The 19,918-nt window shown below is 55.1% G+C and overlaps 1 protein-coding gene and 1 long non-coding RNA gene across 7 annotated transcripts in view; one reads left to right on the top strand and one right to left on the bottom strand.

Moving 5' to 3' along the window:
• The window catches only part of LOC100443502 (tenascin-X), a 67,802-nt gene that overhangs the window by 8,899 nt on the left and 38,985 nt on the right, over positions 1-19,918 (top strand). Inside the window, exons 2-11 of the mRNA XM_054558718.2 lie at positions 2,390-2,800; positions 3,146-4,984; positions 5,404-5,519; positions 11,197-11,353; positions 11,531-11,794; positions 12,702-13,325; positions 14,468-14,836; positions 15,869-16,165; positions 18,256-18,546; positions 18,910-19,215. Of these exons, the coding sequence (XP_054414693.2) occupies positions 2,398-2,800; positions 3,146-4,984; positions 5,404-5,519; positions 11,197-11,353; positions 11,531-11,794; positions 12,702-13,325; positions 14,468-14,836; positions 15,869-16,165; positions 18,256-18,546; positions 18,910-19,215 (4,666 nt within the window). The 5' untranslated portion in view covers positions 2,390-2,397. The remainder of the gene's footprint in view (positions 1-2,389; positions 2,801-3,145; positions 4,985-5,403; positions 5,520-11,196; positions 11,354-11,530; positions 11,795-12,701; positions 13,326-14,467; positions 14,837-15,868; positions 16,166-18,255; positions 18,547-18,909; positions 19,216-19,918) is intronic.
• LOC129060209 (uncharacterized) lies at positions 6,382-13,214 on the bottom strand. 6 transcript variants are annotated; one of them, XR_008526745.2, is made up of 5 exons: positions 13,007-13,214; positions 11,501-11,988; positions 11,014-11,104; positions 7,821-8,035; positions 6,382-7,706 (listed from the first exon to the last, which is right to left on the bottom strand). It is a non-coding gene; the product is annotated as an uncharacterized LOC129060209 (long non-coding RNA). The 6 variants fall into 6 exon arrangements; XR_008526741.2 differs by having other exon boundaries at positions 12,980-13,189; XR_008526743.2 differs by having other exon boundaries at positions 11,501-12,011; positions 13,007-13,157.

Here is a 19,918-nt window from a genome sequence, read left to right as displayed (position 1 = left end):
AATTCTTTTTGTTTTTTATAGAGACAGAGTCTCACTATCTTGCCCAGGCTGGTCTCCAACTCCTGGGCTCATGCAATCCTCCCACTTAAGCCTCCTGAAGTGCTGGGATTACAGATATGAGCCACTGCACCCGGCCTATGGTTAGATTTTCTGTGTGTTTTACTTAAGAAATCTTGCGGCTGGGTGCGGTGACTCAAGCCTGTAATCCTAGCACTTTGGGAAGCCGAGGCGGGCGGATTGCCTGAGTTCAGGAGTTTGAGACCAGCCTGGCCAACATGGTGAAACCCCGTCTCTACTAAAAATACAAAAAATAGCTGGGTGTGGGGGCAGATACCTGTAATCCCCGCTACTCAGGAGGCTGAGGTAAGAGAATCACTTGAACCTGGGAGACGGAGTTTGCAGTGAGCCGAGATAGCACCAGTGCACTCCACTCTGGGCAACAGAGCGAGACTCAGTCTTAAAAAAAAAAAGAAATCTTGCTTACTCCAAGGTCAGAAATTTTTTCTTCTGTAAGATATTGCTATGAAAGATATTGCTTTACTTTTCTTATTTAGGTCCTGGGTTCATCTCAAATTAATTTCGGTATGTCAGACATAAGGTGGAGAATGACTGTTTTTTTTTGTTTTGTTTTGTTTTGTTTACTTAGGGATGTTGGATTGACCCAGCACCAGTAACTAAAAAGACCCTCCTTTCTCCTCTTAACTGCAGGGACACTTTTGTCATTAATTAGGTGACCACATATGTGTGGGCCTGTTTCTGGGCCCTATTCTGTTTCATCTGTCTATGCTTGCACCTTTAAAATAAGTCTTGATGTTTGATCGTGTAAGTCCTGAGGAAGAGGATTTTTGTTTTTTTTTCAATTGGAGATATTTGAGCAAGGATCCAGTTGAGAGTGAGGAGTTGAATAAAAAAGAGAGAGAAGCCAGGCATGGTGGCTCATGCTTTTAATCCCAGCTACCTGGGAGGCTGAGGTGGGAGGATGGCTTGAGCCCAGGAGTTCAAGTCCAGCTTCAACCAGGGGGTTGAGCAAGATCCTGTCTCAATATTAGAAAGAGGTAATGCGGTGACTCATGCCTGTAATCCCAGCACTTTGGGAGGCCGAGGCGGGCACATCACTTGTGGTCAGGAGTTTGAGACCAGCCTGCCCACAAGGTGAAACCTGATTTCTACTAAAAATACAAAAATTAGCTGGGCATGGTGGTGGGCACCTATAATCCCAGCTACTCAGGAGGCCGAGGCAGGAAAATCACTTGAGCTAGGAGACAGAGGTTGCAGTGAGCCAAGATCGCACCACTGCACTGCAGCCTGGGCAACAGAGTAAGATTCCATCTCAAAAAAAAAAAAAAAAAAGTGAGAGAGAGAGGGAGAAGATAATCTGCACTTTAAGGTTTCTTAGAAGACAGTAGGAGCTGGGATCCAGGTGTTTGGGGAAGGATTGGCCCTAGGTACTCATCCGCTAATTCATTCAACATTGATGTGTCAGATAGAACATTTATGTGCCAGACACAAGTATACAGCAGTTCTGGGATAGATAAGGTCCTTGTTCTCATGGAGCTCCCATTCTAGTATTGAGAGAAAGGTAATAAACAAGTAAACAGATAACTCAGGCAGCAGTAAATGCCATGAAGAACAGGAACAGGATATTGTGATAGAGAGTAATGGAAGACTGCCCTAACTGGGAGTTAAGATTTGAAGATGGAGCCAGCCTTTATGAGCAGAGTGAAGAGCATCCCAGACATAGGGAACACACAATGCAAAGGCCCTTGGAGTAGTGAGAGCTTGCAGTGCTTGTGGGAAAAACAAAAGACCAGTGTAGAGCTGGGTGCGGTGGCTCACGCCTGTAATCCCAGCACTTTGGGAGGCTGAGGCGAGCAGATCACCTGAGGTTAGGAGTCCAAGACCAGCCTGACCAACATGGAGAAACCCGGTCTCTACTAAAAGTACAAAATTAGCCAGGCATGGTGGGGCATGCCTGTAATCCCAGCTACTCAGGAGGCTGAGGCAGGAGAATCACTTGGACCTGGGAGGCGGAGGTTGCGGTGAGCTGAGATCGCACCGTTGCACTCCAGCCTGGGCAATAAGAGTGAAACTCTGTCTCAAACAAACAAACAAAAACACACACACACACACAAAACAAAAAAACCAGTAGGGGAACACAGTAGAAAAGGGGGTGAGGAGCAGGATAACTAAATGATATAGAGAGGTAGAGAACAGACTTGCCCAGGGAGGGTATCCTTTAGGGTTGGGCTAAATGTGAATTTTTACATGCATGTGAGTTGGGTAGATTACTTGTGGGTGGTGGGACTGTGGGTATGTGCTGGAGAAGGGGGGATTCATTTTGTCTCCTTCTTTTTGAAGCTGCTGTCATACCTGCCCTTTCTCCCTGCAGCCTCCTGAATGATGCCAGCCCAGTATGCTCTAACCTCCAGCCTGGTTCTCCTGGTGCTGCTGAGCACAGCCAGAGCAGGCCCCTTCCCTTCACGGTCCAATGTGACACTGCCAGCCCCCCGGCCCCCTCCCCAGCCAGGGGGCCGCACAGTGGGGGCCGGAGTGGGAAGCCCCTCTTCTCAGCTTTACGAGCACACAGTGGAAGGAGGGGAGAAGCAGGTGGTATTCACCCACCGCATTAACCTGCCCCCTTCCACTGGCTGTGGCTGTCCCCCAGGCACTGAGCCCCCAGTCCCTGCTTCAGAGGTGCAGGCCCTGAGAGTCCGGCTAGAGATCCTGGAGGAGTTGGTGAAGGGGCTCAAGGAACAGTGCACTGGGGGATGTTGTCCTGCCTCTGCCCAAGCTGGCACAGGTGAGCAGGTGATCACAGAAGAGGGTGGAGAGGTGGGGTGGGGTGGGCATTGCTAGTCCATAAAGGTCCTTGGTATGAATTAGAAGAAGGCACTCCTTCCTCACCCTTAGGGGTGTGGATGCAGCCCAGAGCACAACTTGGAGAGCAGAGCTGGGCTACATGTCAACCAAAGCATATGCGAGGGCCTTGAGAGGCTGCATGCATTACACATATTAGCAACTGGGAGCAGACATGGCCTTATGAGATGAGGCTGGCCTGGCTAGGGGCCTGCACATAGCAGCACTATATAGGCTCAGCCTCTCTCCCAGGAGAGAGACTGAGACCTGCCTCTCCCTCCTACTCCAGGTCAGACAGATGTGCGGACCCTCTGCAGTCTCCATGGTGTGTTTGATCTGAGCCGCTGCACCTGTTCCTGTGAGCCAGGCTGGGGTGGGCCCACCTGCTCAGACCCAACAGATGCTGAGATCCCTCCCTCCTCCCCACCCTCAGCCTCGGGGTCCTGCCCAGATGACTGCAATGATCAGGGTCGCTGTGTCCGTGGTCGTTGCGTGTGCTTTCCCGGCTACACTGGCCCCAGCTGTGGCTGGCCATCCTGTCCCGGGGACTGCCAAGGCCGTGGGCGCTGCGTGCAGGGCGTGTGCGTGTGCAGGGCAGGCTTCTCAGGCCCAGACTGCAGCCAGCGCTCCTGCCCTCGGGGTTGCAGCCAGAGGGGACGCTGTGAGGATGGGCGCTGCGTGTGTGACCCAGGCTACACTGGTGACGACTGTGGCATGAAGAGCTGCCCTCGCGGTTGCAGTCAGAGGGGGCGCTGTGAGAATGGGCGCTGCGTGTGCAACCCGGGCTACACTGGCGAGGACTGTGGGGTGAGGAGCTGCCCTCGGGGCTGCAGCCAGCGGGGACGCTGCAAGGACGGGCGCTGCGTGTGTGACCCCGGCTACACTGGCGAGGACTGTGGTACGCGGAGCTGCCCCTGGGACTGTGGGGAGGGCGGGCGCTGCGTGGACGGCCGCTGCGTGTGCTGGCCCGGGTACACAGGCGAGGACTGCAGCACGCGGACATGTCCGAGGGACTGCCGGGGCCGCGGGCGCTGCGAGGACGGCGAATGCATTTGCGACACGGGCTACAGCGGGGACGATTGCGGCGTGCGCAGCTGCCCTGGTGACTGCAACCAAAGGGGCCGCTGCGAGGACGGCCGCTGCGTGTGCTGGCCGGGGTACACTGGAACCGATTGCGGCTCGCGCGCCTGCCCACGCGACTGTAGAGGTCGCGGGCGCTGCGAGAACGGCGTGTGTGTTTGCAACGCGGGCTACAGCGGCGAGGACTGCGGTGTGCGCAGCTGTCCTGGGGACTGTCGTGGCCGGGGCCGCTGTGAGAGTGGCCGCTGCGTGTGTTGGCCGGGGTACACAGGCCGGGACTGCGGCACGCGCGCCTGTCCTGGCGACTGTCGCGGGCGCGGGCGCTGCGTGGATGGCCGCTGCGTGTGCAACCCGGGCTTCACCGGTGAGGACTGTGGGAGCCGTCGCTGTCCCGGGGACTGCCGTGGGCACGGCCGTTGCGAGGATGGCGTGTGCGTGTGTGACGCAGACCACTCAGGGGAGGACTGCAGCACGCGCAGCTGCCCCGGGGGCTGCCGAGGCCGCGGCCAGTGCCTAGATGGGCGGTGTGTGTGCGAGGACGGCTACTCTGGCGAGGATTGCGGTGTGAGGCAGTGCCCGAATGACTGCAGCCAGCACGGCGTGTGCCAGGACGGTGTGTGCATCTGTTGGGAAGGCTACGTGGGCGAGGACTGTAGCATCCGCACCTGCCCCTCCAACTGCCATGGGAGGGGCCGCTGTGAGGAAGGGCGCTGCCTGTGCGACCCAGGCTACACCGGCCCCACCTGTGCCACCCGCATGTGCCCGGCTGACTGCCGGGGACGTGGGCGCTGTGTGCAGGGAGTGTGCCTGTGCCACGTGGGCTATGGCGGTGAGGACTGCGGGCAGGAAGAGCCTCCAGCCAGCGCCTGCCCTGGAGGCTGCGGACCCCGGGAACTGTGCCGGGCAGGCCAGTGTGTGTGTGTAGAGGGCTTCCGAGGCCCTGACTGTGCCATCCAGACATGCCCAGGGGACTGCCGTGGCCGAGGAGAGTGTCACGATGGCAGCTGTGTCTGCAAAGATGGGTATGCTGGCGAAGACTGCGGGGAAGGTGAGCAGGCAGCCTTCCCCAGTATACTCTGGGACTGTGATTCTGTGAACAGGAGCCATGGGGAAGACCTGAGCCTAAGAAAGAGTGGAGGGAGAGCATGTCATTCCAAGGAGCCAGTGCCCACCAGGGGCAGCAGAACCACAGGGGCGGGGCTTGGCAGTGGGCAGGACTGGCCTTCAGATTTCTGAGGAGCAGGTTGGGGCCCATTTAGTTGCATTTAGGGAGATTCTGTGCTCCTGAAGATGGAGAGAAGGTGAAGGCGATTCAAGCCCCGTTCAGCCCTCTGTCAGCTATTCTCCACTAGCAGAGAGGAGTGGGAGTTGGGATGGGCCTCTTCGATGTCCCTGAGTAAAAGGGGCTGCGGGTGGGGGTGGTTGCCTTGTGCTAACCAGCTTTCCCTAACCCATTCTCTTGGGCAGAGGTGCCAACCATTGAGGGCATGAGGATGCATCTCTTGGAGGAGACAACAGTTCGGACAGAGTGGACCCCGGCTCCTGGCCCTGTGGATGCCTATGAAATTCAGTTCATCCCCACGGTGAGAGAGATGCCAAGCTCCAGGAGGGGACTGAGTGGGCAGGACGGGGGGACAGGGCTCACCTCCTGGAGGAAGTTCCAGGTAATCATTGGTTGAGTCCAGATGGCTGGGTACCTGAAGCTGCTGTAAAGGCTTTCTTAGCCTGCTTGACACTGGGCACTGAGGCCTCTGCAGCATCTCCAGCAAGCATTGGTCCCACACAGTTGGAACACCTGGTAACAGAGAGCTCAATACTTCCTGAGGCTGTCCAGTCCATTGTTGGTCATCACTGTTAGCTGTTATCGTTGTTGCAGAATCTGTCTGCCCCATTCTAGCACCCGTCTGTTGGCCCTAGCTGGGTATTCATCAGCAGCTGGAATGTTTTTTGCTTTCCCTGTGTCCTACACCACAGGCCTTCAGGTATTTGGAGACACCAGCCTGATGTCTTCATTCCTCAGGCAAAACCTCCCAGTTTCTTCGCCCCTTTTCCCTAAGTCTTTGTTCCCTGAATCCTTTACCTTCCTGTGATTCTTGCTTTTTTCATGTGCCCCCAAAATGTGGGGGCAGAGAGGGGCCCACTGACTTACTCTGAATTTATGGACACTTTTCTCAGAGCTGGCACATAGCAATTTGTAGTCACACAAGCAGGCAACTGTTTTGGTCATATTTGGTTTTTTAAGTAACTTTTAATTATAAAAGTAATATAGGCCCAGTGCAGAAAACTTAGAAAATACAGATTAGCAGGGAAAAAAGATGGAAGGAAAGAAGACAACATTCAACTATATACACTTTTTTTTTTCACCTAAATATAGGCCTTTGCATTTGGCCCTGTTCAATGTTATCTTTTTTGGTTTGGGCCAAGCTGTCTAGGCTGTTGCAATAATTTTGAGTCTATGAACTTCATCTCCCACCTCCTTGTCATCAGCACATGCAAACCAGTTTTTTCTCTGTCTCCCTCCAACTTGCTCTTTTTTTTTTTTTTTGAGACAGAGAGTCTTACTCTGTGGACCGTGTTGGAGTGCAGTGCTGCCATCTCAGCTCACTGCAACCTCTGCATCCCAGGCTTAGGTCATCCTCTTACCTCAGCCTCCCAAGTAGCTGGGACTACAGGTGTGCACCACCTTAGCCTGCTAATGTTTGTATTTTTAGTAGAGACGGGGTTTCTCCATGTTGCATGCCCAGGCTGGTCCTGAACTCCTGGGCTCAAGCGATCTGCCCACCTCAGCCTCCCAAAGTGCTGGCATTACAGGCATGAGCCACCACTCCCGGCCATCCAACTTGCTCTTAAAACATTAGAGGGAATACCCTAAGGACAAAGCCTTGTGGTCACTCATTTGGGGCCTCCCTTTGTGCAGACTGGGCTTTTAAGATATGGTCGTTCCCCCAGCTCCAAATCTTCTGCCATTTCTACCATCCAACTCATGTTTTCCTGCATCATCCCACAAATGCCATATGGGGTGTGGGCCATGTCACCTTCATCTTCATCAGCTTAGCCAGGACTCTAAAAATAAACAATTCCCTGGGCCTAAAGCCTCGGAAGGCACTAGGACAGAAGGGGACAGCTCAGAGGGACTGTCATCTTCACTCCACTTTGCTTTGTCTTGTCATTATGCTCCTCAGGCCAGCCCCCTACCATGTTCTGCCTCTCCTCACTCTCCAGCCAAAGCAGAAGCAGAAATCTCAACTTTGTGGCGCAACCAAGATAGCTTGAATTTTTTCTTCTGTTTAAACATCTTTTTTTGTTGTTGTTATAAAAATACTTTAATCACGAGACAAGAATTTGGCAACTAGAGAAAAGAAAAACAATTCCTGGCTGCTCCTCACTAAAACAAGCACTGATAACATTTTAAAAGTGTTTCTCCCACTCTCTTCTTCTCTGTATATATTATTTACATAGCTCTAATCTTGAAAGGGTGGGACTTTGAAAAGGAAGTTTCTTAAGAAACTTCAGGGAAATAATTAAAATAAACACTTGAGATAAGAGGAGCTTTTAGGGCAGCAGTTTTCTCCTGCTCTGAGTAAATAAATACAAACCGATCCTTGGTGTTGTCAAGGGCGCCGCTTTCCAGTTGAAGCCCTAGACTTTCTCCCTCACTCAGAGCCGGGGTGGTGGTGCCAAGTTGGCCTGTGCCAGGCTTGGCCATGTTCTTAGCTCATCCATTCTGCTCTCGGTATGGGCGTCTGTCACATTCTGGGTCTTCTCTGAGCCTGGGTGTGGAAAACACTCCTGTAAAATTGGTCCCCAGACACTCCTCTTGGGCCTGGGCTACCGACCCTCAGACCATGCTTTCTGCTGTCTGTAGCTGGTCCCTGGCATCGTACCTTCTGCCTTGGCAAGTGCTGTCTATTTCTTTTCTTTTCTTTCTTTTTTTTTGAGACAGAGTTTCGCTCTTGTTGCTCAGGCTGGAGTGCAATGGCGCAATCTCGGCTCACTGCAACCTCTGCTTCCCAGGTTCAAACGATTCTCCTGCCTCAGCCTCCCAAGTAGCTGGGATTACAGACACCTGCCGCAATGCCCAGCTACCCTCTGTCCATTTCTGTGGGAACAGAGTATATTCAGTAGCTGTCTGCCCTCTGGCTGCTGCTGTCATCCTAGAAACCTATCTCTACCTCTTCCCTTCCCTCTTCCCAGAAGCACTTCTCTCTCAAAGCCCAAACTCTGCTATTCCAGATCAAGGGACATACCTAGTTATTGGAATTATTTTTCAGAATGCAGAAGAAGAAAGTTTCTCCTCTCCCTGTTTATGTGGCATTGTTACTCTGACTCAGTGGTTCTCAAAGTGTGTTCCCTGGACCTGCAGCTCAGCATCACCTGGGAGTATGTTAGGCATGCAAATTATCAGACTCCCCCACCAGATCTACTGAGTCAGAAAGTCTGGGCACAGAGCCCAGTAACCTGTATTGCAACAAGCCCTCCAGGTGATTCTGATGCCCCTCCAGTCTGAGGCTCACTAAGTGAAGGAATGTTGCTATTTTGCAAAGTGCTAGCCCCACTATGAATGTGAGAGAAAGCATGGGGAAACTCAGGGAGATGAGTTCCTGAATGAGAAAGAAGTTCAGATATTCCTTGTCTGGGTGTGTCCTGCAGCCTGGAAACCAGGGCTAGGCTAAGTGTTCACTGGGACTCAAAACCTCGCAGCCTCAGGGAAGTTTTTGCTTGGGTCTAGTCTAAAAACAGCGATGAGGGTGAGATAAGCTCCAAGGACCAGCCAAGGTAGAGTTCATCTGGAGCCACGAGGTTAATATTGAGATAAAGTCTAAAACTTCCCAAGAACAAAATCAGTGAAGCAGGCCAGGCACAGTGGCTCATGCTTGTAATCCCAGCACTTTGGGAGGCCAAAGTGGGTGGATCATCTGAGGTCAGGAGCTTGAGAACAGCCTGACCAACATAGTGAAACCCCATCTCTACTAAAAATACAAAATTAGCTGGGCATGGTGGTGTATTCCTGTAATCCCAACTACTTGGGAGGCTGAGGCAGGAGAATCCCTTGAATCTGGGAGGCGGAGGTTGCAGTGAGCTGAGATCGTGCCATGGCACTCCAGCCTGGGTGACAAGGGTGAAATTCCATCTCAAAAAAAAAAAAAAAAAAAAAAATAGTGAAGCAGCAAAGCTTTACCAAGGGGCAGAGCCAGCTGCCAGCATCTGTTTAGAAAGCCTGCTTCAGGGCCAGGTATGGTGGCTTGCACCTGTAATCCCAGCACTTTGGGAGGCCGAGGTGGGTGCATCACCTGAGGTCGGGAGTTCGAGACCAGCCTGACCAACATGGAGAAACCCCGTCTCTACTAAAAATACAAAATTAGCCAGGCGTAGTGGCACATGCCTGTAATCCCAGCTACTTGGGAGGCTGAGGCAGGAGAATCACTTGAACCCGGGAGGCGCAGCTCGCGATGAGCTGAGATCGCGCCATCGCACTCCAGCCTGGGCAACAAGAGGGAAACTCCCTCTCAAAAAAAGAAAAAAGAAAGCCTGCTACAGACCAGTAAGATGGTGCTAGGAGACCGTAGGAGACATCGGTTAGGTTGATGGACTTTCAGGGGACTGTTCCCAGATGGATCTCAGGAGGAACCAAGAAGTGTCTAAAGGATATATATATAGGGAGAAGGAGAACTCTGGGGATAGGCTGGCCTCACTGAAAGAACCAGACATCATCAGGGAGCATCCAAGGTGTGTGTGTTGCGGCTGTGGGGATGGGGTGGGTGTGGATAAAGAGAAAGAGACATACACACACAGAGAGAAAATGAACAAATAAATTCTGGGAAGGGTAAGGATTTCATGGGTCTTGAGTTGAGGCCAACCCAAGGCTTCCTAGGCTGGGGTATTCTAAGGCAGGGTGAATAGGAGAGGGCTGGAGGTCCTATGTGCCCAGGAAAACTTTTCAACCCAGAAAACTGACAAAGCTTTAATTCATCCTCAACCCAGAAATCTCTACGTGGCCTTCTCATCTGGTTTTATACTTTGGTATTTACTATGTTGATTTCCCCACAGTTCTCTTGGTTTAGGAGAGTACCTTTTGAAATTTCCAATCCTACTTGGCTGAATGGAGGTGTCCCCATCACGGCTAACATAGCTAGGCAGAACAGAGCGTCCTTAGCGGCTGTCCTAGCTGGACAGCACGGCAAAATGTGGGGCTGTTAGAATGCTCACAGATGTCCAGTTCCTCCTGTTTCCCCAGCGGTGGGCACTCCAGGAGACTCTGCCTGGAGCAGGGTCCAGTAGATTTCCTTTGGGGCCACCACACATAATCATAATTCCTTAAATGTACACTTGTAGGAGTGTTGTTTTCTCACAAGCATTTGCTAAGCATAGAGATTGTTGTAAGTATCTCATATATTCAAGATGTGGCCATACGTTTGGCTATTAGAGTCTCAGCTACCTGAGGACAGGAACCATATATTTTATTTTTGTGTCTCCAATGCCCAGCATGATGCCAGGTACAAAATCAACAATCAGGAAACATATTTGTGGAACTTTGAGCAGGTGGTTCTTGTTTTGAGGAGCCTACAACCCGGGTGAAGAGACAAGAAAAGTCCCTCAAGGGAAAGGTTGTGATGCGGGTCCCATTCCTATTACACAGCCATGAGTAGGCATCTACCGGGAGGTTCAGGGTGAGGCAGACCCTTTAAGGAGAAAGTGCAACTTGAAGGGGCATCCTTGACCTACTTCATTTGTTCTGACAGGACTGAGCTTAGGAAAAGGCTCCTCATGCCCAGGTAGTCAGAGTTGCCAGGGCAAAGCCGGAGGGAGAGTCCTGGTGCATGTTGGGTGGAATTCTGGCAGATGAACACGGGGTGCCCATGAGAGGGGACTCTGGCAGATAAACAGGGGGTGCCCATGAGAGGGGACTCTGGGATCACACTGCCAGGGCCTAAATTCTTGCCATTTTCTTGGTGTTGGTGACATTGGCAAGATACTTGTCCTTCTGTGTCTCAGTTACCTTATCTGTAAAATGGGACTAATAGGACCTGTTTTGTAGGGTGGTTGTGAGAATTAAGTGAGTTCACGTATGTACATCACCTAGAACAGTGGTTCACAAGGAGTTAGCGCTCTCAGCATGTTTGCTCCCCAGCTTGTGCAGGCTCAAGTTCCACACAGTCCCATGTTGACACTGTTTAGAATTGGAGAAAGAAGAGATAAGGGGGATTGAGCAGCAGAAGTGAGAGTGCCAGCCCCTGAGCCACCTGATGTTCTCTCTCACAGACAGAGGGGGCGAGCCCCCCATTCACAGCACGGGTTCCAAGCTCTGCCTCAGCCTATGACCAGAGAGGACTGGCCCCTGGACAGGAGTACCAGGTCACTGTCCGAGCCCTTCGAGGGACCAGCTGGGGCCTTCCTGCCTCCAAGACCATCACCACCAGTGAGAGCTGGGGTTGTGGGGAGGGGCATCCTGAGTGGAGATCTGGACTGGAGAGGGAATCTGCCCTCCGGGAGGGCAAAAGGAAGGGGCTGGATGGGGGCTAGGCTCTTGGAAGGAAAGATGATGATTGAAGAACCAGACACCCACCTGAGCCCTCTTTCTCTTTAACCTGGCTAGTGATCGATGGGCCCCAGGACCTCCGAGTGGTGGCTGTGACGCCAACAACACTGGAGCTTGGCTGGCTGCGTCCCCAGGCCGAGGTGGACCGATTTGTGGTGTCCTACGTCAGTGCCGGCAACCAGAGGGTGCGGCTGGAAGTGCCCCCTGAAGCAGATGGGACGCTGCTGACTGACCTGATGCCAGGCGTAGAATATGTGGTGACTGTCACAGCAGAGCGGGGCCGGGCAGTCAGCTACCCAGCTTCTGTCAGGGCCAACACAGGTATGGCTGGCCAGAGGTTAGGGAAGGGCCCTGGTTTCCCAGCCTTGGATCCTCCTCCTCAGGAGCCCAGGCTCAGGGCTCACAGGCTCCTCTGAATGCGTCTGGCAGGTGTGTGGCAGTCTCGAGGCACCTGCTGGTGGCCTTGCTCTGTCCTGAGCCCACTGGGGAGACAGAGCCCTCAGATGCCTGGAGTCCTGTAGGAAGGTTGCCCGTTAGCCTATGAAAGGAACGGCCCCAGGGAGAGAAGTGAATAGGAGATGCTGCCTGATCCAGTCAGTTAAGGGAGGTTCTTATTTAAATTTAGGTACCGGGACAGGCCTTGTGCTGATAGATCTTGTGGGACTGGAATTAGGCAGATTAGAGATCATCAGTCCTGTTGACTTTAGGATTGGGATTGTTGGGAGGTGGGTCTCACAGCAGTGATTTTCCACTAAACCTCGAGGTTTCTTAACAGATACCTGGATATTTTTCTTTTCCTGTGACAGGGGGACACCCACTTCGCTGTAGCTCACGTTCTCTTCCCCGACTCCCCTTTCTCTCCTTCAGCTACAGGGCCCCACCCACGGGCTTCTCTCTTCTTTCTAGGGCACCAACAGTGGTGGGCTTGGAGGGGAATGGGGGGGCTCCGGGACACTGACCGATTTCCCTCCGTTCTCTTTCCAGGTGGGGCTGGGGCACAGGGAAGAGGCCTCAGGCTCTGGTGGGAGGGATCGAGGGAGGGGCTGCCGCGGGAAGGAGTGCCGGGAGGGAGCTGCCACTGACCTGTTCTCCCCTTTTTCGCCCCTGGCAGCACCAGGCCACTACAGTTACCCGGAGGTGCACCCCCCAGCCCCGCCCCCCAAGCCCCGGCCCCGGCCAGCCCCAGCCCCGCGGCCCCCACGGCCCCCTCGGCCCTCGAGGCCCGCAGAGGAGGGGGAGGAGGAGTCCCCGCCCAGGCCAAGCCTGTCCCAGCCCCCACGGCGGCCTTGGGGCAACCTGACCGCCGAGCTGAGCCGTTTCCGCGGCACGGTGCAGGACCTGGAGCGCCACCTGCGGGCTCACGGCTACCCACTGCGGGCCAACCAGACTTACACGTCGGTGGCGCGCCACATCCATGAATACTTGCAGCGGCGTCTGTTGGCCGCCGTCCCCGCCGGCTCCCCCGCACCCGCGCCCCGCCACCCCAGCCCCACCGCCAGCCCTGACCCCGGCACCAGGAAACGGGACTCCAACCAGGGAATCTACGGCCTCTCGCCTGAAGGCGCCGACCGGGTGGCTGCGCCCCGCCACCCCAAGCCAGAAGTGCTGGGCAGTTCCGCCGATGGCGCGCTTCTCGTGTCTCTCGACGGGCTCCGCGGCCAGTTCGAGCGCGTGGTGCTGCGCTGGCGGCCTCAACCGCCTGCAGAGGGCCCCGGCGGTGAGCTGACTGTGCCGGGCACCACGCGCACCGTCAGCCTGCCCGACCTCAGGCCCGGCACCACCTACCACGTGGAGGTCCACGGGGTGCGGGCGGGGCAGACCTCCAAGTCCTACGCCTTCATCACCACCACAGGTAGCGTGGGCTGGGGCCACGGGACACCCATCCCTTGTCCAGCCTCACCTGCCGTTGGAGCCTGCATTCATGAATTCCTCCCACTGCCACCCCCCACCGCACCCTTCTACCTTCAGGCCCTACCTGGCCGGGGCTCCAGGGGACCCCCAGGACAAAGCACGAGTCCATTGTCCCTAGAAGACGTCCCCACCCCAGGGTCCTGGCGTCTATCCTGTGGATGCCTAAGGTCAAGGCAGTCCCTTCTTTGGGGTTCCCGGGACACTTCCAGGATTGTTATTTTAGGCAATAGAGGGTGATGTGGTTGGGGCGCCTGCAAATATTCACTGGAGCAGTTTGAGTGGGCTGGGAATTGAAAACAGTGATTCCCGTTCTGACTCACTCTGGTGAGAGTGGCTGAAGACTGTGGTTAGTGGTTACTGTTTTCCATCCACAATTTGGCCTTGACCTTGAAGGGACACATCAGAACTGCGTGGGGGTGGCCTGGGTGCCATCAGGCAGCAACTGTATATTGGGGAGGTGAAACCACTGCTTCTTGAGCTGGCTTTTCAGACCCCCTGGCTCACTTTGTGCTGGTCTCTCCCACAGGAACGATGTCTGGGCTTGGGAAAAGGGCACCCTGTGGCTGCTGTGGGGAGGGTGGTGGACCTCTTCTTCCCCCATAGGGCCCAGATGCCACCTGACCTGGATGTCCACCCCCACACCCTCTCTCTCTTCCCACTGCCCACTCTCCTCTTGCATCCTCCCTCTCTAACACCACTGTCTTTCTTCCAGGCTTCTCACTGCAGCACTAATGGAAGCCACCTGACCACCACCCAGTGGGGGGGATGTATGTGGGGAGGGACATGGAAGTCTCCGGGGGCTGGAGGTCATGGAAGCCTTGTGGGGTGAGGGATAGCAGGCTTTATTTTACTTATTACCTGCCTGAAGCACAGGCCCGTCTGCTCAGGAATGTGGTAGATGGGGGTGTTTGGAGGACTGGCTGACCTTTGGGAGGAGGGAGTGGCCCAGGTGATGGAACCAGAAGTAGAAGAGGGGAGGGCCCCAAGGCTCTTAGAGGCTGGAGGGCAGAACCTGGGGACTGGGGATTCCTTTCTAGTTCTCATACTGCACTCTCCTCTTTTTCTCACCCTGCCCCTTCCCAGGGTCCTCACCCTCGGGCCTCTTGGGGACTACCGATGAGCCTCCTCCCTCAGGCCCCTCGACGACGCAAGGGGCCCAGGCTCCTCTCCTGCAGCAGCGCCCCCAGGAGCTGGGAGAGTTGAGGGTGCTGGGCAGAGATGAGACAGGGCGCCTCCGTGTGGTCTGGACCGCCCAGCCCGACACCTTTGCCCACTTCCAACTGCGCCTGCGGGTGCCCGAGGGGCCGGGGGCACATGAGGAAGTGCTGCCAGGGGACGTCCGCCGGGCTCTGGTGCCTCCACCCCCTCCTGGAACCATGTATGAGCTGTCACTTCGTGGGGTCCCTCCTGGGGGCAAGCCCTCTGACCCCATCATCTACCAAGGCGTTATGGGTACATCTTGGACTCTGCTCAGATCAATATCCTGAGATTGGGGGAGAAGCTGGGGCTATTGGGACTTCAGAGGTAGGATGGATATTGAGGGGCCAGTGAAGGGCAGGGCTGATGTTTGGGGCTGGATAGAGGAGAAAAGGAGAGAAAAGGAATTGCAGGTTCAGTGGGAAGATGGATCGAGGGGGATCTTAAAACAATGATGAGGATAGGTGGGGAGAGGGGAAAGAGGCAGAGGTAAAAAGGCCGAGGGTGGGACAGAGATTCCAGGAGAGAGGCTGAAGGTCCCTGGCCCTCCACCTGCAGCTTTCCTTGCCCTGTCCCCTGCCCCCACTCTTCGGTTTCTCCTCTGCCCTTCCCTGCCCTTTCAGGGTGGGCATGGGAAGGCCTCCAGACACTGACCCTCAGCCCGCAACACCTCATCCCTGGGAGCCTGGTTTGCAGTGGACAGCAGTCCATGGTCCCATCAGCCAGTTTCTGCTGGGGGTGAAGGCTCCTTGGGACAGGGGGCTCCACAGCCATCAGGACTTCAGACATGGATGAGGTTTGCAGAACCAGTGAAAGACAGGTCCTGGGGTACCTGGCTTTCACATCCCCTCTTTGTTCCTCTCTGTGGGACCAGGGTGGCTGACTCATCCCCCAGCTCCAGGTCAAGCTCACCACTGGGAGAGAGGGTGGTAAGAGAGACAGCAGCTCAGGTGGGCAGAGGAATCCTCAGACTGCTCTGATGCTGCAGCAGGGAGGCTTGAAGCTCTCATTCAGAACCGGGGGGACCTGAAACTCCCGCAAAGATCCTGGTGTGCAGAGAGACCAAGACCTTGTGAGAGATGGAGAAACCGTCACAAGGGAAGGAGCAGAGATTGAGAGAGAAATGCCCCTCTTCCAGGAGAGCTAGTCACTGAGGGGTGGGGAGATAGAGTCTTCCAGGGAGGGATCTATCCAGGATGGAGTGAGGTGGGCAGGGCAGAGGGAAGGAGACACAGACAAGAGAACAGTTGAGTCCACTGTGCTTTGCTTTTGCCTCTCAAACTCCAGACAAGGATGAGGAGAAGCCTGGGAAGTCCTCAGGCCCACCACGCCTGGGTGAGCTGACAGTGACAGACAGGACCTCCGACTCCTTGCTCCTGCGCTGGACAGTCCCCGAGGGCGAGTTTGACTCCTTCGTGATCCAGTACAAGGACAGGGACGGGCAGCCCCAGGTGGTGCCCGTGGAGGGACCCCAGCGCTCGGCTGTCATCACCTCCCTGGATCCTGGCCGCAAGTACAAATTTGTCCTGTACGGGTTCGTTGGCAAGAAGAGGCATGGTCCACTGGTGGCTGAAGCCAAGATCTGTGAGTGACAGCAGTAACACCCTGCCCTCTGTACTGCCCTGAAGGAGGTTTTCTCAGTGCTTTGGGAACCTGCTTTGGGAGCTCCGGGAAGGCTTCCTGGAGGCAGTGGTGCATGAGCTGAATTCTGAAGGGAAAGTAGTGGTGGGGCAGGCACAGAGTTTGAGAAGCTCAGTGCAGCCTGAGGGAGTCACGGTGAGCGAGGTGGGGAGAGCATGGCCAGTAAGAGAATCACTGTCACAGTTTCCTCTGGCTGGAGAACAGGGCATGTAGGGGGTGCCAAAGGGCCTGGTCTCAGGGCTTCCTGTGCTGTGCTGAGGGGCCTGGGCCTCATTTGAAGGCCCCTAGAGGGCCTCTGAAGGGTAAAGTGGGAGAGTGATGAGACTAGATATTTATCTTGCAAATAGCCAGGTAGCTGCTGAGACTAGCTGGAGAAGTGAGTTAAGAGCTGGTAAGGGCTAGCAGGGTTGAGCCTGCCTATAATCCCAGCACCTTGGGAGGCCAAGGCAGGAGGATCGCTTGAGGCTAGGAGTTTGAGACCAACCTGGCAACATAGTGAGACCCCCCCATCTCTACTACAACAAAAGATATTAGCCAGGTGTGGTGTTGCATGCCTGTAGTCCCAGCTACTTGAGAGGCTGAGGTGGGAGGATCGCTTGAGCCCAGGAGACCGAGGCTGCAGTGAGCCATGATTGTGCCACTGTACTCCAGCCTGGGTGCCATCCACACTCTGCACAGAGCAACACCCTGTCTCAAAAAAAAAAAAAAAATGATGATAGGTCAGCTGGGATGGTGGCAGTGGGGCTGGATGGTGGAGGCGAAGGAAAGCAAGGTGTACCAGGCAGCCCCCAGGGTTCTGGATGAGACAGTCCCATTCCCTGAGGCAGGGAGCAGCAGAGGTGGGGAACAACGCCTTAGATAAACTTAGATCAATATCTAAGGGACACTTACATAAATACCTTTTGTGCATTTATTGAGAGTCAGTTGTGATCAAGATGTTCTCTAAGTGGATCATCACACCCCATAAAGCACACCTGGGAGGCATGCCTACTTTATAGGTCAGGAGAATTGAGGCGCCAGAGTAGTAGTGTGGGGTTGGGGAAGAGACAGGGCCACTGGAACCCTGTCGACAGCCTACACTCACAGCGGAGGCAGAGGAAGAACAGCCCACAGGGTAGCTTGAGGAGTGACTTGCAGGGAGGGGCAGAACCAGGGAGGGTGCTGTCCTGGACTCCAGGAAGGAGAGTGCGGTTGGACTTGTCAGATTCCGGAACAGTGATTCAAGGGCTACGGAGTGTCCACAGAATTTAGCAATGGCAAGGCCACCACTGGCCTCCATGAGAGCTGCTGCCTGGTGGAGGGGTGAAGCTGGATCGGGAGGGTGGTGGAGGTGAGGACATGGCTACAATCAGTGTAGACATCACTTTCTGGAATTTGGGCTGGGAATGAGAGCAAAGAGGGAAGATGGAGGCTACAGAGAGATGCACACAGAATGGGGGTGGGGAGGGGTGTGACAGTAGCTTGTTGAAATGCTGATGGCACAGCTGCTGGGGAGTGAAGGGTCAGTGCTGCGGGTGAGGGAGTCCATCCATGGGTCAAAGTTCCCAAAGAGGAGGAGAGGCCTGCAGCATAGATGAGGGAGGCTGTCCCACATTAAAACGCTTCAAGGTTCGTGCTCTCCTCTCTTGGAGAAGAAGCCAGCTAGTGGTTAGGCTTGGAAGCAGTGGAAGTTGTACTGGGAAGATTTCCCTGGCTATGGAGATGTGAAAGGGCCTGGCTGGGCTCCCCTCTTTCTGAAGCTCCCTACTGCTCCAGTTTGTGGTTGGAGGCAGAGCCACACTAGTCCACGCAGTGCTTACATGCTGTTTGGAAGAAGGCACCCGTTCCTTTAATTGGATACCACTCCTCACCAGGGCACACAGCTCGGCAAGCAGAGTGCTGGCTGGATTTCAGTCCCTCTGTACTCCCTCAGCAAATGCACTTTTGTGCTGTGAACAACCTGCACAGCCTCACACAGCATTCCTATATGGGATTTGGCTTCCCTGTTCTCCTTGGACCTAAGTCCCTCCCTTCTCTCTACCCCCTCTTCCTAGTGCCTCAGAGTGACCCAAGTCCAGGGACTCCACCCCGCCTGGGAAATCTGTGGGTGACAGACCCTACCCCAGATTCACTGCACCTCTCCTGGACTGTCCCTGAGGGCCAGTTCGACACCTTCATGGTCCAGTACAGGGACAGGGATGGACGGCCCCAGGTGGTACCTGTGGAAGGGCCCGAGCGTTCATTTGTTGTCTCCTCACTGGACCCTGACCACAAGTACAGATTCACTCTGTTTGGAATCGCGAACAAGAAGCGGTATGGCCCCCTCACGGCAGATGGCACCACTGGTGAGTAGCAGCTACCTCAGCTCCCGTGTGACCCCTTCTCAGCCCCATGCACACTTGCCTTCAGCCCAAAACCAGCTGGGGTCCCCCAGCAAGACAGCTGACTCTAGCTTCCTGGCCCCACTCCAGGGCTGAGGGGCAGCCAGACTCCCCTGCACTGCTGGGCCCCTTCCATCCTAAGCAGCAGCTCCCTGAGGCCCAGAAGGTGTGTCATACCCTGGCTGTGTCAGGCTTCCCAGAAGTTTAGCATTCGAATTAATGGACTAGTGACCCCTCCACCCCCCGTAGGTGTGACATCCCGTCCAAACCCCAAGCCCCAGTCCCAGGCTGCCAGTTCAGCACCTGGCTGGATCTTCTTGTTTACAGCTCCAGAGAGGAAAGAGGAGCCCCCCCACCCTGAGTTCCTGGAGCAGCCCCTCCTGGGGGAACTGACAGTGACCGGTGTGACCCCAGACTCCTTGCGCCTCTCATGGACGGTAGCCCAGGGCCCCTTCGACTCGTTCATGGTCCAGTACAAGGATGCACAGGGGCAGCCCCAGGCAGTGCCTGTTGCGGGGGATGAGAATGAGGTTACCGTCCCCGGCCTGGATCCCGACCGGAAGTATAAGATGAACCTCTACGGGCTTCGTGGCAGGCAGCGTGTGGGGCCCGAGTCTGTGGTGGCCAAGACTGGTGAGTCATGGCTGCCAGGCCTCCCTCCCTTGCTAGCCCCATCCTGTGAGCAGGACTTGGCTGGGGCTCCTTCCAGCCTCCCTCCATCTTCGCCTTCTCAGCTCATTTTGCCAAAGCCTCCACCCACTTCCTCCCGCACTGCTCTCCTGTCCTCTGCATGCCAGGTCCCCCTCATCCAGCCTCCACCTCCTCATCTCTTCCTCAGCCTCACTTCTTCATCTCCAAGGGCAGGTCCTATTTTCCCCCATTCCAAGCACCTGGACTCATCCTTCCACCTGGGGCTGTCCTCCCCACAGATGTCCTCACCATTCGGTCACTGTGTTCTCACCCCTCAGTTTTTACTGGGCTCCTTCATGGTCTGGTTTGGGCCATGGTCACTTGTGGGCTTCTGTCACCTGCTGCCCACAACCTCCTGCCATTTCTGCTGTGTTCAGAGGTGGCAGATCAAAGTGACAAGAGCACCACGTTTCTCCAGCCTTTTTGCAGCATGAAGAGGACTCCTCTCAGCTCCCGACTCCTTGATTCCCAGCCTGCTTGGAATAGGGCAAAGGGATTGCGTTCAGCCCAGCATCCCAGCCTGTTCCTCCATGTCCCCAGCCTTTCCCTGTCTGGTGCCATTCCCCTGGCCTGTGAATTGTTTGATGAGAGATAGTGTGGATAGTGGTTAGGAGTAAAGACTACGGAGCCAACTGCCCGAGTCTCA

Source organism: Pongo abelii, chromosome 5 (assembly GCF_028885655.2).
Source record: "Pongo abelii isolate AG06213 chromosome 5, NHGRI_mPonAbe1-v2.0_pri, whole genome shotgun sequence".
In the NCBI taxonomy this organism is placed as follows: Eukaryota; Metazoa; Chordata; class Mammalia; order Primates; family Hominidae; genus Pongo; species Pongo abelii.
Note: the sequence above shows the minus strand (reverse complement) of the source record. Positions and strands in the feature narration are given on the sequence as shown.